This window comes from Centruroides vittatus, unplaced genomic scaffold (assembly GCF_030686945.1).
Source record: "Centruroides vittatus isolate TY-2023 unplaced genomic scaffold, ASM3068694v2 contig_19, whole genome shotgun sequence".
Taxonomy (NCBI): domain Eukaryota; kingdom Metazoa; phylum Arthropoda; class Arachnida; order Scorpiones; family Buthidae; genus Centruroides; species Centruroides vittatus.
Window position 1 is genome coordinate 864,394 of NW_027121169.1, and position 19,677 is coordinate 884,070.

The 19,677-nt window shown below is 29.7% G+C and overlaps 2 protein-coding genes across 2 annotated transcripts in view; one reads left to right on the forward strand and one right to left on the reverse strand.

Moving 5' to 3' along the window:
- The window catches only part of LOC136970106 (SCY1-like protein 2), a 50,019-nt gene extending 48,754 nt beyond the window's left edge, over window positions 1–1,265 (forward strand). Inside the window, exons 15-16 of the mRNA XM_067264487.1 lie at window positions 289–402; window positions 471–1,265. Coding sequence (XP_067120588.1) covers window positions 289–402; window positions 471–1,043 — 687 coding nt within the window. The 3' untranslated portion in view covers window positions 1,044–1,265. The remainder of the gene's footprint in view (window positions 1–288; window positions 403–470) is intronic.
- Window positions 1,266–1,278: 13 nt separating this feature from the next.
- Glys (glycogen [starch] synthase) overlaps window positions 1,279–19,677 on the reverse strand; it is a 38,110-nt gene continuing 19,711 nt past the window's right edge. The window contains 13 exon segments of the mRNA XM_067264492.1: window positions 1,279–2,046; window positions 2,125–2,190; window positions 4,886–4,987; window positions 5,064–5,221; window positions 5,305–5,431; window positions 5,510–5,623; window positions 5,703–5,781; window positions 5,894–6,060; window positions 7,275–7,395; window positions 8,924–9,041; window positions 10,366–10,510; window positions 10,583–10,777; window positions 19,371–19,562. Coding sequence (XP_067120593.1) covers window positions 1,882–2,046; window positions 2,125–2,190; window positions 4,886–4,987; window positions 5,064–5,221; window positions 5,305–5,431; window positions 5,510–5,623; window positions 5,703–5,781; window positions 5,894–6,060; window positions 7,275–7,395; window positions 8,924–9,041; window positions 10,366–10,510; window positions 10,583–10,777; window positions 19,371–19,562 — 1,749 coding nt within the window. The 3' untranslated portion in view covers window positions 1,279–1,881.

The window sequence follows — 19,677 nt, forward strand, 5'->3', positions numbered from 1 at the left end:
GTGGACTAAAAAAACTCAGAATAACTGCATAACCATTCACCATTAAAATGTATATAATTTTGGTTTAATTATACGATGCAAATTTATAATTAAAATTAAAATGTTTACTAGAATCACATCCTTGGACATTGGCTTAAGAAAAAAAAAAGCTTGGATAATCTTCTAGTGACATATCATACATTGCTTCCCATAAAAATTTAACACAAAATTCATAATGTCAATTCTGAATACTGTAAAACTATAATTTCTCCTACAAGTTAGTAATTAAAATTAATTTTTATCTTTCAGATGGAGAATATGTTCCAAAATCTTGGATTAAATGTAAACAACTGTAATGAACAAAATACTGTGATCAACAATTCACCAGTAGTCTCTTCAGTTACATCTCAATATTCCTCTAAAGTATGTGTGTATTATATAAAATCTATTTCAATATTTGGTATGCAATTTATTATTTTGTATCTTTACAGCCATCATTGAGTATGGAAGAGAAAACAAGGCTTGCTTGGGAGCAGGAACAACAACAGCGACTGAAAAGTCAAGCTCCCCTCAAATTATCTCAACCTGCAGTGTCGCAGTCCCCTCATAAACCGAAAGATCTCACGTCAACCCTGATCTCCAGTAATTTAAGTAATTTCACAATGACGGGAAACATGAACTTGAACAACACGTTTAATCCGATGCAGCCGGTTCTAACCCAACCGGTATTTAGTCCTAGGATGCCCCAATTGACCTGTGTCAATGCCCTTTCTCCACACCCCACGTATCCCATGACTGCCATGCCACCTCTCTCCGTGCCTCAGACGGGAATTTACAATTATGCAACACCACAAAAGAACTTGAACATGTCTTCACTGGACAATTTGTTGCCTCAGCCAAAACTCCTTTCTATGAATCAGATGCCAACAAGTAACATGTTCCAAAAATTGCCAAATTTTACCAGAACGGAACAGACAATCGGTTCTCCGCCGCTGCAGTCTAATGTTTCTAAGCCAATGGCTATCGACGCAAAGAGTGAACTTGATGATCTGTTAGGAATGTAACTTTTCCTTTCTACGCTAATTGTTTTAATTTATTCCAAAAAAGCATGAATTATTCATTATTTTTCAAATGAAATTCCTATAGTACTGTGATTATTGAATTTTAATATATTAATCAATAAATTTGAGCAGATACAGACTACTACGTTATGGAGAATTTTTGTTATCTGTAAATCTGGAATTGTACAGTGTTCATTAAAATAAATTTTTCTCGAAAATCATCAATTTCTAGAATAACTGGAATCAAAAAATATTTTTTATTATAATATTCTAAACATTTTCTATAAACAACCAAAAAAAAATCTTATTAGCAATAATAAATTATGTTAAAATATTTTAAGACTATTTTTTTTTTAAAGAACATGATTTGTAATCTCCGAAAATACTGATTATGGGGACGTGTACATGATTTGTAACATGTGGGTGGACAACAATTAAATTTTTAAGTATGGCCACAATTTCAAAATCGGTAAATTGAGCAATAAAAACTTTTTGACACAATTATTGCAATTATCTAAGTATACAGATAAGGAAAAAAGTTTGTTAATTTGTAAATATCAATGTAAAGGAAAACAATTAACCACATCAAACTTAAGCTGTACAGATTGCATTGTGTATAAATATGCCGCAAATTCCCCGGATCTAAAACTTCGTTCCGCTAAATGTTTTTTAAACATACTTTTAAAATCTACATTTGCAATTTGTGCATTTAAGTAACTTATTCTCAAACCTAATTTGACCGATGGCAACATTATTTAAGAAAAATTATGGAAACGTGATGGAAGAATTCTACTAATTATCTGTTGACATCTGTTACCACCACTTCTACCGTTTAACTTCATCATCTTTCATTTTCAGTTTCATTTTCCTCAATAGGACTCTGTTCCTCGTCTGATTGTTCGTCTTCACTTCCGTGTTCTGAGGGAGCCGGAGTGGAGGCACGAGAACTGAGAGGTGAAGGCGGCTCCGATACTGGTCGAGGATATCTGAGTTGGAGTTGCTTCTCCTAATTTAAAAAAAAATTTTATTATCAGCAAAGATTAGAACAATTAATGCAAAACATCTGAAATAACTTATATACTACCATTATTATTTCCTGGATCTCTGGATGAGTTTTATGAAGAGCCATTTGTCTCGCTTTCCGATAATACTAAAATTACAAAAATACACACACTGAAACATTTTTATATTTACGTTCATTATTATTAAATACATAATTTATAACTGTATTCTTTCTTATTGCTAATGAGACAGCCAGATATGAAAAATCAGTTTTCTGCATATGAAGAATTTTATATTTAAGCCATTTCTATATTATCTTATTAAATCCTATTAATGCAATTCACGAGTAAAAAGGCAATTGAACCAGGGCCACTCAAGGTAGCAGAATAATTTCAAATTTGAAACCTAAAATTTTTTATAAATGACATGACCTTTATTCTATCAGATTCCAATTTGCTACTTACAAGGAGAAGGCCAGACGATTGGGTCTCCAGTTCAAATGAAACTTGGCGAGCATTTTGCCCTAAACACAAACAGCTCCTTTCCCAAATAATAGGACTCGCATTTCAAGCATTTCTGAAAAACGGCCTCTGATAATTTATTATTTAGCTTATAAGTCTTTGCAAGTTTCATTTTTTGTAACAGCAATGGCTGAATGGATAAGACACTAGGTAGTCTGAACTTTTGCACTTTTAGATTTTTTTTTGGGTGTAGTAAATTAATAATAAAATTTTGTTATCATTAGCATTATTATTGTTTTCATTATTCCTCATGTTTAAAGTTTGTAAAACAAGAGATTAAAAAAAGTGACATTTCTTATTTAGCAAAAATGAAGTCTCTTTAGATTTAACTTTTTAAGATATTAAATACTACAAATGTGTAAATAAAATTTAATCTATAAAACCGAAACAGTCTGAAAGGGTAAAGTCTAAAAGCAGCAACAACAAAACCCAGCTGTTAGGACATAGGAAAGTTGGATTGAAAAAAAAATTGCACTATCAGTTTTCCATTAAACCAGACGAAAGGCACAAAACAAATTGAAAATTTCAATATTCAAAAATCCATGGAGAAATTTGAGATAATATGCATGCTTACTTGGATTAAAAAAATATCAAATAAAGGTTGCATTTGAAATTTTCAAACTGTGTTATAGAAATGCTGCATTGTATGATGGATACCTGTACTTCATTTTTGTAAAACAGGAAAGGATGTCACATTTTAAAATTTCTAAACACTAAGGCTAAACACTCAATTTTCAGAGGCCTGTTTTCAAAATATGCTAGAGATATGGGTCCTATTACTTGACAAGGCTGTTTGTGTTTAGTGTTACCTCGCCAAGTCCAATCCTCTCCTCATTAGCATCCATCCCAATGCTGGTCTAGCCAAATTTGTGGATCAAAAAATAACTGTTAGCAACAGGACAGAAAAGAGTTATCCAAAAATATGGTTTGCATAATCATCAAACAGTAGTAAATTAAAAACAATGCCAACTTAAAAATATGAACTTGTCATAAATTGACTTTAATTTTGTTTTTAATTTAAAGCTTCAAGATTTTTGACTCATCTATGGGCATTAAAAAGGCATTTTATGCCAATTATGGATTTGGCTCAGATCAACATGGAGCCTTGGAATTACATACATACAAGAAAGACATCGGTCTTACATGAAGTGTTTAGCCGGCAGAAAAGAGGGTAAGGGATACAGGAGGAGGAGGAGGAGAAGGGAGAGGAGATAGACAGTAGAGAAAGGTAGGCTTCCTCTGAATGGCATATATGGCTACAGTACCCTCTATGGAATAGAGCCTTGGAACAGATGAAGGTTAGAGGAAGTCAAGTGATGAGAGGAATGAGACCCAATATCTCTGTGGGTAAAACACCTGCAATTTCTGAAGATATGACAAGATTACAAACTTGGATTCTTCAAACTGTACAAGTTGATGCCTTTGCAGAGCCTTGGCTGTTTGATTTACCAATCATTGTTTATGTGATTGATATGAAACAGATAACATTTGTAATTCATTCTAATTGGAAAGATAGTTAGAATGAGCTATGTTTCTACAAAAACCTGTAAGCTGAATTTCACAAGATTCATTTCAATGTTAAAGTTAATTCTGAAATCAATTAGCTTTTTCTACAAAAAAAATTTATTGATTTTGTCATTTTTTTGCTCTTTCAACCTTGTGAATTTTTTCCCCTATACCATTAGGAATTTGGTTGGGTCCACCATTGGGACCCAACCAAATTCCTAATGGTAGCAGCCAGGTGGTAAGGGACTGGCACAACATATCTAGATAGACTGTGAAAAATTCTTGGGAAGTTGCTTGCCCAGATTTGATCTCTGGTCAGTCAGGTCTGGCCATTGAATAACATTAAAAAAACATGTTAAAATGATTTTAAAATATGTTTAACTTTAAGATTTATTAATTACAATTACTACTACTAATTGCTGTCGGTGTTATTTACTTGATTTTTCTTTCAGTACCATCTTTAACAAATAGCATATAATTTAGGAAATGTCAGCAATTTATATTACTACTATGAGCAAATTCTTAATATTTAATACATAAGAATTGTACTATCAGCTACAGGTTGAGGCTGAAAGCAAGGAAAGTTAGTTTTGACTTAAAATTATCTATTTAACTGATAATGATGACTAAGCTATGATTACAGTAAGTTTTATGGATACATTTTGACTTATATATTCTGGAATGTACTAATTCTGGTAATATTAAATGAGTGATGAAATCCTTGATTAGAATAAACAGATGCTACAGTTCTTGAATTTTCTTAAATTCTAGAAGGATATAAATATAAATTTCTAAAATTTAATTAAAAGTTCTAACCACTCCTAAATTTCTCCAATCCAACAGATCACTTAAACGTTCAGTTCTGTTCCTTTGAATTATTCTTTGCCTTCTGGATAAACAAGTGAAATCAAACATATTCTGAAAAGAAATGATCGATAGATTAATGTATATCATAGTAAGTTTAGACTATCTCCAGATAGTATTTAATACAAACTTGAGCTAACTGTTGAACAGACTCTTCGGGACTTTTAAATCGTCTGTCAATTATATATATTCCGTAAGACATGGGATCGGCGACGTGTTCGGCAATAAAGCACCCGAAACCAGAGAGGTTTGTTGTAACACTGGGTATGCCCATCACAGTACATTCAGCTAAAATTTTGGAAATTAACATAAGTTTCTAATTATGTTTTCTATCAAAAGAAAAAAAAAACAAAAGAGCATCTAATAATCACCAGGAGTGTATCCCCAAGGTTCATAATAAGATGGAAAGACTCCCAAATGGCAACCTCTAACAAATTCTTCATAATCCATACTAAATAATGGATTGGTTGATGAGAGAAATTCTGGGTGAAATATAATCTGGTAAATATATTCAAATACTTAAAAAAGTTCTTTATAAAACATTCATTTTAAAATGCAATTTTAAGAATTTCTTACTTTTACTCTATCATGGCGATTATTAAATAACTGACATCTTCGAACATGGCCTAACACGGGATCAGTACTATCATCAATCATATTGTGAGTGCAAATTGGTGGAAGACTAGTTCTCTAGGAAAGTATTGAAATTAATTTTAAAAAATATTGTGTGTGTGTGTGTTTTTCTTTTAAAAAAAGTTAAGTTTTATACCTGAGAAGAATATATACAACGTTTTAATTTCACAATATCATCTGAAACTATTAACTGTTCACCTGATGGAATTTTGCCACTAAAATATTAATTATACTTTAATTTTTTATAAATTTAATTAATAAATATACAATTATTACAACTAGAAATTATAAATATTTTTAATAATTATTAAAAATAATAGTCAATACCTGAGACAAATTTCAAACATTCGCTTTCCAATTTTTGATTGAATATCGTGAACTGTGTCTCTCAATTGCTTAGCGATGGCTTGTCCACGAAGCGAATCAACGTTATAATTGTTAGTGCGTGCTGGGAAAATGAGAAAAGCCACTACTGTCAGATCATTTCTAGAAGTCTGAAATGTAGCAAAATAACAAACTCAGTAACTTATTGTTGAAACAGATAATTGTAGGTAGAAATTAATTTTCTTCTAATAGGTTTTACAAACTGAAGAACAGATCTGTTACACTATGTGACAAAGGTTAATAGGGGTATAGTTTACCCTGATTACATTAACTAGAAATAATGAGAATATATATCAAAGTGGAGTTCATACAGAATAAATCTTGAAGTTAACACATCATTCTTCCAGTTGTTAATTGTAGAGGGGGCTAATATTGTAATGTGTTACTAATTCACTTAAAGAAAATTAACTCAGTTATGTAAAGTGTTAAAATAATCATTATAATATTAAATTGGGATTGTTTAATGAGAAAAGTTAACTGGGTCTAAGTAAAAGTCTTGACTGAGGTTAAACTAATCATGTAAATGTAGTATAAAGTTTCTTAACAGATAAAAATTTCACTGAGAAACATAGCTGTTAAAGAAAATCCAATAATACATATTGAAAATTCATTTTAGAAAGTATATTGACTAATTCAGCTTTAACTTCCCTTAAAAGAAATCTTTAAATATAATTATTGGTTTCTCAAATGTCAAGACATTTTTTATCATCATATCATGTAAATTTTTTTTAAATATTCAAATTATCTCCTAAATTTTTAAATCTTAAACATAAAGCATCTATAACAAAATCCATTAAGCATTAGATATTTATCAGACTTCAAAATTTAAAATGTCATCATTATCATCATCTAAATTCAAATAATTTCATTATCTATATTTAAAAAAAAGTGGGGGGAAAATATTAATTTTTCAAAGATAGTTTAATTTAAATAATTTTCAGAACAAATGGTATGCAATATTTAGGATAATCTAAATTTTTCAAGTTCAAGCTGGAATAAATTACAGAAAACTTTAATTGTCCAGAAATAATTTTTTTAATTCGATAGAAAATTTAACTATGAATTTCTTAATTTGTTTGTTGGTGGTTCTTTTTATTTGTCAAGATTTAAATGGATTTGTTGTAATTGGAGCATAAACCAATTAAACAATAATAGAATATCAGTGCAATCAAACTACAGTTACAATTTTTACCTTCATATTCTGTAAATTTAAGTAAGATTATAAGATGTATGACATATTAAGCTATTTTAAAATACCAGCTAAACAAATTTATTGATATTTATTAAAAAAGCAGATTCTTTCATGAAGAGATGCAATACAAACCTTTAGATAATGATTCAATCTTGACAAAGATTCAATAAATAAATCTGCTCCTTTATTTGAAAATTCATATCGTCCTGCTATGAAGAAATATAAAGTTTTATCCAGATCAAAGTCATAATGTCTGAAAAATATTATACAAAAATAAATATTTGTATATTGTAATATTTTTTACAAATAATGAGAATATACAATAATGAATATAAAACCTTTTGTAACAAGTTAATATACTAACAGAACAGTTAACAGAATAAAATTTAAATTTATAATAGAATAAAAATTCAATTTTATTCTTGAATAAATAATTTTAGTGTTTCTCAAATAGAAATTAATAAATATGCAAAAGCCAGATTAAGTATTTTTGAAGTAGTGTCTTCAGATATCTAACAAATATTCAAGGTATCAAAAGATAAAATGAGAACTATTCATATATTTTTGAGATTTCCTTCTTCAGAGTAAATGTAATATAACAACTATTTCTAACTTAAATTACAGAGAGATTTATTACCTTCAGATTATATTTGTTTTAAAGTTTAATTGCAAACAACATTGCTAAATCCGATATATTATAAGACTAGACACCAATCAAATGCCAAAACTCTATCGGGCTAGTTTAAGGCTAATTACTAAATGAATTACGTACCAATTTGGTTGGCTCTAGAGGTAAGCGTTAGGTGCCATCTTGTACTAACATTAATAATTATAATTTAATTAATTAATTAAAATAATTTAGAACTGCTGGGAGAAATGTGGATGTGGGCGCTGAATGTGTCCCCAGCAGGCATTGTAATAACTGTCGATGGTTATAACATTAGTTTATATATGCTGGAAGGGGAGATTGACTGGAGATCCGGATAGCATAACTGGCAACACATCTGCATGGTAAGCAGGAGTTGTGGGTTCAAGTCCTGCTCCGGGCCGACTTTTTCTCCCAGCAGTTCTAAATTATTTAAATTAATTAATTAAATTATAATTATTAATGTTAATACGAGATGGTGCCTAAAGCTTACCTCTAGAGCCAAATTGGTACGTAATTCATTTGATTATTAGCCTTAAACTAGCCTGATATAGTTTCGGCATTTGGTTGGTGTCTAGTTTAAAACAAATATTAACTTGTCAAATATTGTAAGCATGATAGTTGTTAAAACTAAAAAAAATGTGGTAACTATCATTAATTACATTATTTTCAAATTTTCTAATATAAATTTATTTAAAATACTGGTTATTCATACATAAATTATAAAGAATGCATGTAGGTTATTTTTTTCACTATCCAATAAAATAAAAAAGTTTATTTAGTTGGTGAGGTATATCAATCAGATCATATATTAATGTACAGCTTAAAAAAAGAAAAAAAAGATATGGAAGTAACTTGTTATGCTGAATTTGTGGTGGCAACTTGTCCTCTGCATATTTCAACTGCAAGAATTCAAAATTCAAATTTTATTCTCAAAAATGTACAGTCTGCCATAGTGATTGTATATCTTCATGTGTTAACATTTTTTTGAAACATTCTTTACATCATATGAAGCAATATTTTATTAAGTTCTCTTTTAAAAGTTATATTATACAATTCATTTAAAATATTTGTCCACTCTAAATTTATAATAATCAAAATGAAAAAATAGTGATAAAATTCAGAATAATCTTACCCATAAAAATGGCCTCTTATAAAATCATGTATTTTCTCTTTTGCTAAAGCATGTAAATTTTGAAATTCATGAATTGCACTAAATTTCTTCACATTCAGACCATTTGGAGTTATAATATCTAAAAAATAAATAAATTTAAAATTAAAAAAATAATTATGAAAAAGATGTATGCAACTACTTATTGAAAAGAAAATGTTAAATGAAATTATTTTTATGTAAACAATTTTAAGGAAAAGTAAGTAAATATAGTATTTTAATAATTATACTTGTTTCTGATCAATCAACAAACATTTGTAAAGACTCATGCTATACAGACAACTTAGCAATGCAGGATATACTGCTTCATATGGTTTCCCATTCTAAAAGATGCAAATTCTAAAGGTGATGAACAGTGTGTTCAATGGCTGACCAACTAATTGATGCTTCTGTACATTTATTTTACTATGTTTTTTGAGGCTTCCACATTTGCAACATATCCTTGATAAACCATACTTTTTAAACATCTCCACAAAAGAAACTGTATTGTTTGCAGTGCAAGAAGTGTCACATTGTTGCATTTTGGTACTTTTTTTTTTACAAAACTAATCCTGAAATATCACCTTACCAGATCTGGTTGCATTTGAAATGCTAAATCTTTCTAGATAGCATTGAATAGAGTGTACTTGAAGTATATACCAGGTGATCATAATTAAACTTAATTTGTATTTGAAAACTACAGAGAAGCATCTCTCTAAACTTTCAAATGGATAAATTTTTGTTCCTAGTATTTCATCTTCTGAAGTTTTGGTCTGATTATAAATGTATTTTTATATTCTTTATTAAAAAGAGCATTCATATAAAATAACTAAAGCCCAAATTTTATGGTTTTTGAAATTCAGATTTGAAAATAAGCCCATTTAAACAGGTTATTATTGAACTGCACTTAGAATTTTTCCTAAAATGGTGGGTGGTTAGACTGCTTACCTTTAAGCTGAATTCTCTAGTTTAATCTTATATTTTCATAATAACAATAAGCCTAGTGAACCTAATTAACAAGAGCATTATTTGATGTTTATACTTTATTCTTAGTAAAAAGAAAAATTAATAATCAAATTAAATTGCAAAATTATAAAATTCTGATATTTTTTTTTATTAATGTTCAATTATTTAAAGTTCTTTACTGGTTAACTAACAATCATTAGTTTGCAAATTAACAAAAAATCATTTGTACAGTACATTTGAAGGTTTTGTATAAGAAGATAAACTACTACCGTATTTTATGGACTATAAGATGCACTTTTTTCTTCGAAAAATTGCCTCCAAAATTCAGGTGCGTCTTATAGTGTTTTTTTTTTTTTAAATTGCTTAAAAATTAAGGTGCGTCTTGTAGTCCATAAAATACGGTATATAAATCTTAAAATTTCTAAATATTAATGAAACTATTTAATAAAATTACAATATACCAGGCTTGCGTTTAAGTAAATGTTCGGCTTCCAGTGACGTTATTTCTGAAACAGTGGTGAATATGTGGGAACTATGGGCAGCTGCTCTTTCCATGCAGTATCTATGATAAATGCCTCTGTCGCCAGCTTCTTTATCAAGATTAAACTAATAAATTTTTTAAAAAACTTTTGTTATAAATATTAATTTAATTACACTTAATAAAAAATAAACAATTACCTTGTCTAAATTATTATAAAAATCTAAATTGGCAGCACAAAGATATCGACCAAGGAGTGTGGCATGGGTAGTAAAAACAGTAGAAATATCTAAATGACGAGTTCGACATAAAATCAGACCGATACCTGCCAACCACTCATGAAAATGGGCAACAACATAAGGCTTCTCTCTTTCTGCATCAACTTGCTTATAGAACTAAAAATATATAATCATACACATTTGAAATATAAGGAAATGAAATTTACAAATTTTTTTAATGTACTATAATTACAGAGAACCTCTGATTTTAAATTATTATTTTTCTTTGTTAAAATCATTTTTGTTTTAATACCAAAATAATTTTCTTTAATGTTAAACTTGACAGTTTAACAGTCAAAGCAGAGATTTTTTACAATAGAGGCCAGTTACAATTTTGACATTAAAAAACAGGTAATGATTTACAATAGGATTGAACAGCATGGATATGGTAAGAAAAAACAACATTCTGATCCATGTTATCTGCAATAAATTTTTGAGGTCTGAACCAATTTGAATCTGAATTTTCCAAATGGTAAGTTGACAGTTTATGGTGCAGCCATTTTTTTAGCCTAAATTTGATTGACATTTGCATCTAGTAATGTGTATCAGCTAATAATTGTCTGTATCACTGAATCAATGAACTCACCCTCTATCTGCAAAAATAAAGCTTTTGCTTTTTTCCCTAACTAGAAATGTAAATAATAATATATAAATACATATTTAAAAATTAATAGCTAACATACAAAGTGATTGACAGCAAAATGATTTATTCAGCTTGAAACTACAGTACAACTCAGTCAAAAAAAAATTTTTATAATTGTACAATTCCAGTCTTTTCTAATTTTCAACATTAAAATTATAAAATGTTAAGTTATATCTGCTAATAATTTGTTTTGTATGTAATTAACCTGTTATTTGACAGTACTTTTAAAAAAACTATGTGAAAAGGCTAAATAGTTTTTAAATATTCATTATTTTAAGAAATTCAAAAAATTGGAATAAATTATTTATTGTTTCAAAAAAGATATTCAAAAATTTATTTAATACTTAGTTGGATAACCTTTGTATTTAATTACATTATGAGTTCTATGTAGCATTGAATGAGTTAATTTCTGATAACTATTGGGTGTAATCTCAGACCAAATGTATTTTTGGTCTTTGGTCTTTTAACTTAATGTTGAAGCTTTTTCATCCATCAATCATTGTTTCATTATCCTCATAGATTATCTATAGGATTTAAGTCTGGTTAATTGATATTATTACCTATAAACCAAGTTTGGATTGGCTTCACTGCATGAGCTGATGTGAGATCTTCTTGGAAAATAACATTCATCCAAATAAAGTTCTTCCATTGAAGGAATCAAGATGAATTCTAGTAACTCTTGATACCATGAGATATTTAAGATACCTTTAATAGTTGTCATATGGCCTATACCTCTTGCAGATATGCATCCCATACCATTACATACCTTGGGTATTTGACACATTGCTTTAGTGTGGATGGATGAAAGGCTTCTTTGGTTCTCCACAAGTGTACACCCTGATCACCATAACACACACAAAACCTTGATTTGTCACTAAAAATAATCTTATTCCAATCTTCAAAAGTTCAATTAATACATTTACAACTCTGAACACATTTGAGTCTGTGTTTCTAGAAAAAAAATGATTTATGTTTTGGAACAAGTTCATTTCAGTCTGCAAACTGGTATACTGTGGGACCTACTTTCCTTTTTCCATACAGAATGCTAATATCTGCTTGATTTAAAACAATTTTTTCTCATTATTGAGTTTTAGTTTATGGAAATTTGTGGAAGAAAACACTCAACAATAATAATTTATGATTTTCTTTTCTGAATTCATTTGTTTTAAGACTGGAAGATACTGCAAAACTGGATGAGATTACAATCAAAGCACCAACTATCATCTGTAATTCAGTTAAAATTAACAAATTTATTATAAGAACAAACACTTTCAAAAGTTTTTAACATCTTCAGGTTATGGAATGTTACATAAAATAAAATTTTAAAAAAAATTTTAAATAAAATAGAACTTGTTAAACATGTGCTAGTAGTTATATGCATAAAATGAAATCAAAATAAAATACAAAACAATACAACAGGGATTAAATAAAAGACATATATAGTGTAATTACAAATAAAAATAATATAACTAAAATTATAAATAAGATTATAAATGTTTACAAATAGCCTACCATGCATGTGATACTGTAGAAGTGTTCTTAAAATTAATGGCAAAACGTTTCATAGTCACTTTGTAAATTTCAAGTTTTGAGATAATTGAATTTTATTCCATGTAACATTCCATGATCATTTTTCTCATTCTAGGTGATAAGCCTCTCTCAATTCTTGTTGTGATGAAAATCACACATTTTCACAACAAAGGTGCCAGAACTAGTGATGTAACGAATAGTATATTCGGCCTCAGCCAAATACCAAATATTCGGCTAGGAGCGTGGCCGAATACCGAATATTCAGCCAAACTATTCGGCTTGATTAACGCACATACGAAAATGGGCACACAAACCGCATTATGGCAAGAATCGTGCACCCTGCTCTCTATTGGCACGCTGTCACTACGATTTTTCCTTCCAGTAGGTCTAAATTATTTAAATTAATCAATTAAATTATAATTATTAAAGTTAATATGAGCCTAATGTCTACCTCTAGTCCCAAATTGCTTTATAATTTATGTAATAGCCATAAACAGCCCAATTTTATTCAGCAGTTGTTGGTATTTAGATGTAAGTTATAACTTATAAGTTATTTTACTTGCAATCGATCTTTTTAACTCTTTAATTAAGCCCTAAAATTTTGTTTTTACTACGCATTTGTAGACTGAATAATAGCCTAAGGATATACTTTATTGCGGACATATGGTCTAGTTTCTCCCCAGTTATGGAACAGTTCAAATATATTATTGGGGGGGGTTTATATTTGTGATATTTTGTTGCTATTGTTTTTGTCAATATTTTTAAAATTAACATGATTTCAAATGTTATCTTTTGTATATAATGAGAAATGCTCATTCTTTGCTTTATATATAAAATAAATTATATATTAGTTACTCATCTTCTAGAAATAGATAAATAATTCTTTCATTAAATACGATAAGTTTTAATTAAACGTTTCATAAATCATTTTAAAATATCATAAAAATATTAAAATATACGCGAATACGAATATAACATAATTAACTAAACAATAACATTAATGCCAGATACATTCTAACCTACACACCATCAATGCCATAAGATATCGGACTAGATAAAGGCTATATTATTATTTAATTATGAAATAATTTAATACTAGAGTTAGATGCTATTTCTTATTAACTTAAATAATTATAATTTAATGTTCAGCATTAATAAAAAGTTACCAAAATGATTAATTTACTGTGTTTTTGTTATTTCTTACTCCTGTTTTTAGGTATTTGGCCAAATAGTGAAAAATAGGCCAAATAGGCTGAATACTGGGTAGTAACGGAATATTTGTTACATCACTAGTCAGAACAACTTAGAAAAAATATCTGTAACAACAAGTAATTCTAATGATAATTATTTCAAATATTCCAATTTTTTGAGTTTCTTAAAATAATGAATATTTAAAAACTACTTAGCCTTTTCAAGTACAGTTTTTTTAATGTACATTCAATTTACAGGTTAATTAGATAAATAACAAATTATTAGCAGATACAACTAAAAAATTTTATAATTTTAACATTGAAAATTAGAAAAGACTAATTGTAAAAGCATGACAATTTTGTCACAATTGTATAAACAAAATAGTAAAATAAATTCAGTTAACATAGTTATAGATTAATTTGCATGCAAATAATTTTAATTTCTTCATACAAATTTTGTATGAAGAAATTAAAATTGTATTTGCTTTGAACTGGTGTAACACCAAATTTTTTTTTAGTTAAAATTGTTGTCTTCTTGTATCATACCCACTTAACAAAAGCTTTTATAAAATGTATTTAAATTATAAAGTAATGGCTATACAATAACAATTTATTAATTTAATACCAAAACTTCACAATTAGTATATAATATTAATTGATTTTTTATTAATATTTTAAATTGCCTTTTAAAATTCTGAGAAGTTTAAAATTAGTTATGCTTCTTTTTCATTTTTGTTTTTGCTCTTTGTCCTGTAGGCATTGAGCAAGTCATTTTGAAATGAAAAAAAAAAAAAATATGAAAAACGGGTAAATACTGTATTATTATTATTATTATACTAACAAAAAAGTTATGTAACAACAAGGAATTATTTATTGTGACATTGTCACAATGCCGGACTGCAATTTTTCATGTATTTAATTTAATATATATGCTCTCCTCCTCAAATTAGTAGCATCTTGCCACAGTACAGTATATCATACTTTCCTGATAGCAATAGAGTCATGCCAGTTATCTAACTCTTTTCAGGAGAAAATTTTTAAATTGAAATAATGTGACTTCTGGTGCAAACCAGAAGGTCTTATATAATTAATTGGGGCCTACTGTCCCCAAGCTTTTCATATCTGGTGTAGACTATCTAATGCCATTCTTGAAATTAAAGGAGGACAGACAGTCAACAATGGGAATTTATAGGTCTACAATTTTTTCAAATTGCAGCCCAAAAACATCAGCCTAAAAATCAACTGTCACCTACAGGTGACACTGGGCACTATTTCAACTAAACTGCTTTTTGGTGTGGATGTGAAATGGTTTATTTAATTTTTCTTTGGATAACCCTAGATGAAATAAAAGGGCAGTTTTTTTTCAAGCTCTGATGGTCCATAAAAGAAAGATAAGTGTAAATAGCAAAATGAATTTATTACTAAAGTTAGGTACAAACATTGTTACTTTTTGACATAATCACTGTGAAGATTGAGGCATTTGTCATATCTGTGGACGAGCTTTTCCATCCACTTGTCGTAGAATGTTGCTGCCAGTGAATTGAGATGGCCTTAACATTTTGAAGATTGTCATTGTCAAACCTCTGCCCTGCTAGCCACATTTTCAGTTCAGGAAAGAGGTGAAAGTCTTCACACATTAAAAAGTTCCAAGCTGGGTGGAAGTCTGAAAGGTGGAAGTCTTCACCACCTTTAAATACCCAGCATATAGCCCCAATTTAGTGGAAAGTGGCTTCCATCTCTTTCCTGAACAGAAAAAGTGGCGAAGAGGGCAGAGGTTCAAGACTAATGATGATCTTCAGAATGTTAGGGCCCATTTCAAGTCATTGGTGGCAACATTCTATGACAAAGGGATGGAAAAGCTCATCTACAGATATGACAAATGCCTCAATCTTCACGGTGATTATGTTGAAAAGTCACCATGTTTGTACCTAACTTTTGGTAATAAATTCATTTTGTTTTTTATTTTGTCTTTATTTTTTTTTATGGACCACTGGAACTTAAAAAAAACAGCCCTCTTATTATAAGGATGTTTTAAGGTATTAGAGCATCGTCATTTTGTTTCCTTGAGAATGGTGACGCCACTAATGAAGATATTATGGATGAAAACAAGACCAATTTTCTTCCAAGTCCACCTTCCTAGTCAAATATTACATTTGTACATAGAACTACAAGCCAGATTTCCAATATCAATTGTAAAAAACTAAGATGTAACCACTGAACCTATTGTCAAGAAAAGAAATTCACAATAAAAAACAATTCAATGATATATCTGCTTTTTCTTCCTGTGGGAAGTGTGTACAAAGAAGAGATTTCTGGCAAATGTCATGATGATCTAAATGTCACTGAATGTTTTGAGTTATTATATAGTGAAGACTTAGTGCAATTCATTACAGACATGAGCAATTTATATGCCCTACAGAGGAATTACTCTTTGAATGTAACAGTGAACAAAATTTACATCCTGAAGGACCAAAAGTTAAAGTCTGAATGAATGTTTAGGTAATAGTGAGGTTGTGGCCAACATTTTCATCGTGAAAATGTGAAGGTTGAATGTTCAACGCCGCCATCCTGTAAGCCAAAGTTTGTAGAATATGCATTGCAATATTGTTACTTAAGAATATTTGCTACTAAATATATGAATGTGAGATCTCGGGGAGGTAAGAGGAAGACATATCTCCCTTTTCGGCGACTCACTTGTCAAGGATGGCTGTTACGTTGACGGTGCATTATGCGAGTGGAGGAGGAGGAAGGATGGGGTCAACGATAAGGCGAAGCCGACAGTCATGAAAGACACCATGTTATAACAAAACAAGATTTATTAAAATCGAATGAACAAAATTGTTCTTCTACCCTCATATACAAAAAAAGGGGAGGCGGAGAGAGAGAGTTTACAAATACTTGTTCATACCTCTATAAATTCCATAATAGACGGAGTTCGGCAAATGGAGTCGTAGTTTGGACACTGGCACTAAAAGAACTTAAAAATTTTTTTTGGGTCCGGCAGATGGCGCAGTGTACGTTGTACTCGAGAGACGATCAGAGAGCCCTTTTAGGGGGGAAGGAAGCGTCTTTTATAGGTTCTTGATGAGAAAACCGGTCACGTGATCAACAAAGGATTGTCATTAGGGCCATAGGTGTTCCCGGAATTTAAATAAATGACGAGTTCGGACGCTAACTGTAAACTATCGTGCAAGTTGATCTACCTGCTGCGAGGAAATAACGGTTTGTTGACAGTTAGGGAATGATCGTTGCCAGTCAGGGGTCAACAATTTCCCGGGTATGGAATGTTGTTGATTAAGCCATTGTATAACTGAAGTGAAATAATTCAGAAATTTTAGGTTCTTGACTTCCAGATTTCACATGAATGTGGAAAAAGGAAGACATAACGAACTCATCTCATTGTGAAATTTCATACTGATGAGTTTTTGGATTAGATGCTTCTTGCCAAAATACTTGGCTGATCAAAAGAAAAAAAATTGTGATTACAGAGTGATGTGGTGATGTCCTTCCTATCTACAAAAATATGGGAAGCTCCTAAGAATTCCAATTGTGCAATTTCTATTCAAGAGAAAGTTTCAAGCAAAATAAGATTGGCAGACATTCCAGCTGATCACACAGAAAAAACTGCAAGCAATGCCACACTGGTGCAAATTGTATCACAAAAGCACTCGATAATGTGCTTAAAATGCAATATAGGTTTGCATGTAAAATACTGGTATAAAAATTCCATAAAAAGTAAATTATTATTATTATAAAAATGGTTTGACTTACAAATTATCTTTTGAATAAACTTTGTATTTTCTTGTCATACATACTAGGTGTAATAGGATACATGATACAAATATTGCCCAGTGTCATCTACAGGTAACACTCCATTTTCTGAAAAACTGAGGGATATAAATTAATATTAATAACAACTAGTAAAATAGCCAGGATGACAATTATTTTCATGTAAAAAACTTTTTTAAAAAAAAAAGGATGTAATTTTGCTTTTTCATTTCTATGAAGGCTTCATTGAAACAAAAATTTTTCTAACATATTTGTATCTTTTTTTGTCAGTCTTGACATGGGAAATATGAGGGAAGATAATGGCATCAGGTTAATAGATAAAACAGAACAAAATTTATATTTTAACCTTATCTTTTATTACTAATGAAAGAATTTATAAATTTGTAGAATTTATATATTTTTACATCTATATTACTATATATATTTATATATAGTAATATAAATTTGTAAAATTTATATTAACACACTTTTGATAAATCAGTTATTTTAAAAATATGAAGAACGTTTTTAAAAATTTATTTCTATGATAATAAAAAAAGAATGGATTATTAAAAAAAAAAGAGACAGCCAGATTCTTATTAGGCTATAACCAGTGGTGATATTCAGCGGGTTCGCACAGGTTCGGCCGAACCCGTTGTTAAAATTTTCAGTTTTCCGAACCTTATTAAACACACGAAACATTTCTCAGTGGTTTTGTTTCTTTTAAAAAATATATTAAAATATACGTATTATACTCTGTAATACTACTAAACTAGAGCCTTATACCCCGTTCGCACCGAGCATTTCAGTCTAGATTGTGAGCAAGGTCGGGGACTATGTCTTGGTGCAATCTCTCTCGACCGAAACGAGGTTTAATCGCAATCGATTCAAGAGAGTTCTTGAAACTAGATCTAGTCATAAGAGAGATCCCAGAATTCCAAGCACGCGAGAAAATACAAGATGGCTGCGGAACACGTGTCGGGCTATGGACAGCGAAATAAAAAGGATATTGTATTAGGAGAGATGATGACATCTGTTATTCAGGCGGTGAAAAATTTCTCTGCCTAAAAAAAAAAAAAAAAAAAAAAAAAAAAAAACGCGACAGCACTAATATACTATGGTTACCTGGTCTTCGCCCATGGCTCGTTACGTTCCGCATACACCACTGATTATTAGATATATCGCAAGAAAAGGTATTGTATTTACTTCTAGCCAAAACTTCCATTTCGTTTGTCGGTGATTGTCGGGGAAAAATTTTCTGCTAGCGAACCCTTTGTTAACTATTTCGAATATCACCACTGGCTATAACACAGTTAATTATTAAGAATACTACAGAAATTATAACACAATAAGAATCAGACTGCATCATTTGATTATTAACAAATATCAGATTTGGTTTTATTTGAAAAATTTAAAGACAAAAATGACACATAAATGATGGACTGTTTTGACTGTTCTATGTTTTGAAATAATACAGCCACAGACAAAATTTAAATATTACTTATTTCTTTTTTGTTATATAGATTTAAATAATGAAGATATTACTTAAAATATATATTTTGATTAAAACATTCCTTACCTCTTCTAAAAACATGCAAACAAGATTACCAAAGATAATGGCATCATTAGATTCTCTATCATGCCATGGTACCCCAATGTTGCATATATTCCATAATTCGTGCTTCCATTCATCTAACTTCCATGCTGCTGAACCAATATCAAATAAGAGAACTCTAGGATAACCATCTATTAACCAACGTCCATGGACTACCTAAAGTTAAAAAGTAAAAAATTTAATAGATAATTAAAGAATTTAAAATATTTTAAATTTGAAGCACTAATCAACCATTATAATTTCTAAAGCTTAACAGTATTTAAAATAATTT